The sequence below is a fragment of the Cyprinodon variegatus genome, unplaced genomic scaffold (genome assembly GCF_000732505.1).
Source record: "Cyprinodon variegatus isolate N-32 unplaced genomic scaffold, C_variegatus-1.0 Scaffold899, whole genome shotgun sequence".
NCBI lineage: Eukaryota > Metazoa > Chordata > Actinopteri > Cyprinodontiformes > Cyprinodontidae > Cyprinodon > Cyprinodon variegatus.
In genome coordinates, this window is record NW_015151352.1 from 104851 (window position 1) to 111023 (window position 6173).

Here is a 6173-nt window from a genome sequence, read left to right on the forward strand (position 1 = left end):
GGAGTGTTCTTTGACAAACATGGATGCCTCCAGTAAAGCACATTTACAGGAAAATTACTCTGAATTAAAAACACTGATCATTTATTAAACAGTTTGGAATAATTTCATATTTAAAGTTCTTTCAGAAGTTTGTTTTCTGAATAAGTTTCTCCTTTAAATAAGGCAGAAACTTAGCTGCATTCTAGACGGGTTGATGGGAATTAAGATCTAAAGATTGGACTGAATGTAAATTCCAGCTGTGGAGCGAATCTGTTCTTTCTAAGCAGTTAAAGATCCTCCTCTGTCTGATGCAGTTAACCAGCAGCTAACCAGCAGCTAACCAGCAGCTGAGGTGTTGGCCTATATCGACTCTCAGGACTGATACTATGGGTTCAATAGGCCACCATTGAAACCAAGGGTTGCTACCCTGGGTGCTGAAACTCACCAGTCAGGTCCGGCTGTTCACACCCACTCACTACTGTCACAGCAGCCATAGAGTTCGTCTTTTATTACGTAACTGAATCACGTTGAGCCTGTTTGCCGGGCGGAGCCTCTGCCTCACTAAAACGGGTTTGGAAACATCAGACTTTGCCCTCTCACTTTGCTGTCCTTCTAGTGAGACTGTGAGGAAAGTGGCATCTTAAAAAAAAAAAAAAAAGTGTTTTCCTCTGGATTAAAAGGCAGAGGCACGTTGTATGAGGTTTTTTAAAATGCTTACACCAGTAGCTCAATCTGGTTACATGCAAAGTATGCCTGAAAGGTAACCATGTCCTGCTGGACTATTATTTGTTATTTTAGGTTTCTATAGTTAGTTTCTGCTTTATCAGTGGCTGGTCCATTCACAGAGCAGGAGAAGTGTCCCACTGTTAGCTGCTGGCCAGCAGGGCAACCAAAAGCACAGACATAGCTTATGGATCACACATGTCTGCATGTTGAATTAAACCTTTCCATTAAACCATCCATAGCTTTATATCAGAACCCGATACTGGATCTGATCTTGGGGGTATGAAGAGCAGAAGAAATGAAAGAAAAAGAAAACCAGGTGGTGAAATCTGGGTAAAGAAGAAAACTTTTTCCTGCCGTTTAATGGCTTTTAGTAAATGATCACTTCTGTATTACATATGAAAATCCCTGATGGGTTTTCTCTGGTAGGTTTCTCATAGTGAGTTGACTTTTCAGTGGAAGCAGTTCTTCATTATATCTATTAGCAGGACTTTCTTCTAGTTTCTTATGGATGAAATGGAAAGAAACCCTTTCTTCCAGTTTTCTACACTTGTCCAGAAGAAACTCTGTACTGCTGGGCGTTAATTAGGGCAGGATCGTTAACTGCATTTGGAATATAATCCTAATCTTTCCTGGAGCTAAACTTTCCTATCAAGGCTGCACTACGCTTCCTGCCCAGTCCAGAAAAAAGATTGTCTCCCTGCAAAGGAATTTACCGCAAAGGAATTTACCAACAAAAACTGTAAAGAATATGTGGTTCTTTGATGGTCGTTTGAAGCCAAATTTAGATTGAATGATTATTTAATTTATTTCCACTTCCCTACTTAAAAAAAAAAAACTCTTCTCAAAGAGAAAGATTGAAATCTGACCCAAAGAGACTAATGTCCATCTGTCCTGGTTTACCTTCTGCCTTTGATTTAAATAAGAAATGGTGTTTAATTGTTCACAGAGGAAAGTTTGATCTGCTGCTTAATCACAAGTTCTAACAACGATGGCTGTAAATCTGATCTGTTCTCTCCTTTGTGTCCCAGCTACATCATCGACGGGGCCACGGCTCTGTGGTGTGCCGCTGGAGCGGGACACTTTGAGGTGGTGCACCTGCTGGTTACCCACGGTGCTAACGTCAACCACACCACCATCACCAACTCCACCCCCCTCCGGGCCGCTTGCTTCGACGGCCGCCTGGACATCGTCCGTTACCTGGTGGAGCACAACGCCAACATCAGCATCACCAACAAGTTCAACAACACCTGCCTGATGATCGCCGCCTACAGGGGCCACGTGGACGTGGTCCGGTTCCTGCTGGCCCAGGGGGCTGACGTCAACGCCAAGGCTCACTGCGGGGCCACGGCCCTGCACTTCGCAGCAGAGGCGGGCCACCTGGAAATCGTGAAGGAGTTGATGAACTCCAAGGCTGCCATGGCGACGAACGGACACGGCATGACGCCGCTAAAGGTGGCAGCGGAGGGCTGTAAGGCCGATGTGGTGGAGCTGTTGATGGCTCACGTTGACTGTGACCCTCACAGCCGCATCGAGGCCTTGGAACTGCTGGGAGCCTCTTTTGCCAACGACAGGGAGAACTATAACATACAAAAAACATATCAGTACCTCCATATGGCCATGACGGAGCGCTACCGAGACCCCGACAACCTCATCCTTAAAGACCTGCTGCCCCCCATCGAGGCTTACGGAGGACGCAGCGAGTGTCGGACGCTCCAGCAGCTGGAAGCTATCCGGGTGGACAGGGACGCCCTGCACATGGAGGGCCTCATGATTCGGGAGCGCATCATGGGCTCTGACAACATCGACCTGTCTCATCCCATCATTTATCGAGGGGCCGTCTGCGCCGACAACATGGAGTTCGAGCAGTGCATCAAGCTGTGGCTGCACGCTCTTCGCCTCCGGCAGAAAGGGAACCGCAACACGCACAAAGATCTGCTGCGCTTCGCCCAGGTCTTCTCCCAGATGGTCCACCTGAAGGAGGCGGTGCTGGCCTCGGCAGTGGAGCAGGTCCTGAGCTGCAGCGTCCTGGAGATCCAGCGCAGCATGGCTCGGGTCGATGCGGCGGCAGAGTCCGAGCTGTCGCAGACCATGGACAACTACGAGTCCAACATCTTCACCTTCCTCTACCTGGCCTGCATCTCCACCAAGACCAACTGCAGCGATGAGGAGCGTGCCAGGATCAACAAGCACATCTACGACCTGATCCAGCTGGATCCGCGGACGCGCGAAGGCTCCTCTCTGCTCCACCTGGCCATCAGCTCCAGCACGCCCGTCGACGACTTCCACACCAACGACGTCTGCAGCTTCCCCAACGCTAAGGTGACAAAGCTGCTGCTGGACTGCGGGGCTCAGGTCAACGCCGTGGACCACGAAGGCAACACCCCCCTCCATGTGATCGTCCAGTACAACCGACCCATCAGTGACTTCCTCACACTACACGCCATCATCATCAACCTGGTGGAGGCCGGTGCCCACACCGACATGACCAACAAGCAAAAGAAGACGCCGCTGGACAAGAGCACCACGGGCGTGTCGGAGATCCTGCTGAAGACCCAGATGAAGATGAGCCTGAAGTGCCTGGCGGCGCGCGCCGTCCGACAGCACCAGATCACCTACCGCAACCAGATCCCCAAAACGCTGGAGGAGTTCGTGGAGTTCCACTGAACCGGAGCCGAGAGCCAAACCTTCTGGTGCTTTTAAAGAATCCGGTGCTTCGCCGGGAACCTTTTTTAACATTTGGACTTTCGTACAAATAATTTCTTATTAAATGTTATTTTTTCAGACTAACCAAGCAAAGAGCTGCTGCCATGTTGGAAATAACGGTCACAGCCGCGGTCTGGTGGCGTGGCCTTGGCGCTCGGTCATGTCTGCCACCTTAGTGTGATCCTGAAGGGACCGAAATGAACGAGTGCCTGTGAAGAAGAGCTGATTAGCCTGTTTTCATCTCATGCATCTTTTAGCATTAATACAGTTTTATTGGATTTATTTAAAGAATTTAAAGAGGCTGTAAAGATAAAACAGATTGCAGATGGTGATGCTGCACGGTCAAACCACTGGGCCAAGTTGACCTGATTTATATTTAAGTTGAAATTTGCTTTCTGGTTTTCCGTTTCTGCGACTCTGCAGTGTGTCGAACAGCAGCAGGTGTCAGAGCGAGGCGAGCGGCGATCCAACTGCTCAACGCTAGTCCTCCCATGTTCCAGTTCTGGCTGGGTGTGGAGAACCTGTCCAGCTGCTGGACCTGACCTCCTGACCTCAGGATAACCCTGCTCATGCTGCTTAAGGCGTGTAGGAAGACCCTGTCACTGATGTGACTCGGTTCTGGAACACTTCCGCTCTCTGGTGGCCGGTTTGCAAACTGAATCATTCTGCAAGTTTTTGTTCCCGTTTTTATTTTCTTTTTGTCTGTTGGGAATCATTGCATGAGAATTATGTTTGTATTGATTTTCCTTCAGCGGTTTATAAATTGGTTACGTTGGTAAATTATCAATAAAAAGCCAGTTTAAGCCTGACTGTCAGTGGGACCCAGTGGCGTTTGTTCTGGTTTCTGGTTCATTTCTGGTCTAATCTTTACTTTTAGAAAAAGGGAACACAAACAGCTGAATGTTGTTTTAAAAGTTGGTGATTTAAAGAACAAACCCTGAGCTTCTGGTGAGGAAGGCTGTCCCTGGAGGGAGAGGAGCTGTAGGAATTCTGGATCCATGCTGCCTTTAAGAAAATATCCGAGCCGTTTTTATATAGCTGCCCTGGCAATGAACTGGTCAGAGGTTTTACAGCCAATGAATTCAGTGCTAAAAAACTCTTGAAATGTTCAAAACAGCCACCTCCTGTTTTCCTTTGTCGGCACAGTGAGGTCATTTAAATCCCAGATTTGCAGACTGGTTTGTTTAAACTCTGGGGGAAAAAAATTAAAATCATAAGTATTCATGTTTATTACTCCAGTATAAATCTTTCTTTAGTTTTTACAGTAGGCTGAGAGGAAAGTGGTATGAGAGAGAGGAGAGACATGTGTCTAAGGACCACAGGTCAGATTCGAACCCGGGTTGGCCTCATCGAGAGTCAAGGCCTCCATACATGAGTCGTGCGTGCTATCCGCTGCGCCACCTGCACGCCCCAGTATTGATCTGATTGATTCAAAACACTTTTGTAGAAGTTAGAGGATCAAGTTCAACTTATTACTCCAGTAAAAGTGTAAAAATGCCATTTTAAAACTATTTAAAGTATAAAAGTAATGCAGAAAAAAACGTTAAGACCAGAAGCTTCACTGCTCTATCCTATTAAAGGAAAAATGTTCTACCATTCTGGATGATAACTTCCTTAGGCTTTATTTTCTTAGTTTTATAACTAATGGTAACAGCTTCACATTTAACTTCGCATCATCTGGAAAAACGTATCTATTTTGGTATGGGGTGAGCAACAAGTTGGGGCAGCACCGTGTCCAACCACAGAGAAATTAATTGTCTTGAAGAAACGGATTATTTTGATGGTTTTCATTTTGTTTATAAATCCAACAGGCCACAATGAAAATGAGCTTAAAGGAAACAAAACTAACGAGTCCGTGCTTAAAATGTAAGGAGTAGAAAAAAAAATGACTCCTGTAAAGTGTAAATAGCAAACATTTCTACTAAAGTAAGATGACAGTGTATTTGTATTTCTTTTTTGGCACCTCTTAAACTATTGAAGGTTTAAGATGAAGGTGTAACTGCTTGTTCTGTTTAAAGGTCCACTTTTTGTGGGACTGACCAAAGATAATCCTGCTGAGTTCTGGTCTTCCCTGCTTTGTCTTCAGTTGTTTCTCTCCATGCACCCTTTGCTACTGTGAGGTATTATTCCCAGGAGGATGGGAATAATTCCTCAGGTGCTTCAGAAGCAGCAGCTGCTGGAGTTGAAAAAATTGAACTTAAGCTGCTGGACGCGCCACATCAACCAATCAGAGAAGCTAATCTGGGAGCTAGCAGGGAGTCAGACACAGCACTGCTGATCCAGAGCGCTATGATCACTCCTCTGAAACAGTTTATTAATGGCTAAATTAACAGTTTGGATTATGTATGTGAAAAACGCCACCAACAGTAGGAGAAAACCCCCAAGAGGTGAGCGGGCCTGAGGCAGCTGCTGCTGGGGATTCCCAGTGACAGCGCACCGCCGGTATGTGGGGGTCTGAGCGGCTCCCACAGAGAAATAATCTTTGAAGGCAGGATGGTAATCTGGATGAACTGACTGCACAGACCATGTTTTCAGGAGGACTTTCTCACTTCAACATAGATTCAAACTACTTTTTAACCACTGATCACAGCAAATATAGCTGCCATTGTTCCAGGCAAAGAAAGGATAGGGTAGCTCCGCCCAACGCGCATCAGACCCACTTTACTACTGCGCAGCTAGAGCAGCAAAGATTCTTCAGCTGCGCGTCAGAACTAAACTTGAACAAGCATCAAAAATGAAGCAGCACGCACGTTTTTGCTGCTCCT

General features: G+C 46.7%; 1 protein-coding gene across 1 annotated transcript in view; it reads left to right on the forward strand.

Annotated features, from left to right (window-relative positions):
• The window catches only part of fem1b (fem-1 homolog b (C. elegans)), an 8847-nt gene extending 4979 nt beyond the window's left edge, over nt 1–3868 (forward strand). Inside the window, exon 2 of the mRNA XM_015397945.1 lies at nt 1734–3868. Coding sequence (XP_015253431.1) covers nt 1734–3369 — 1636 coding nt within the window. The 3' untranslated portion in view covers nt 3370–3868. The remainder of the gene's footprint in view (nt 1–1733) is intronic.
• The last annotated feature ends 2305 nt before the right edge of the window (nt 3869–6173 follow it).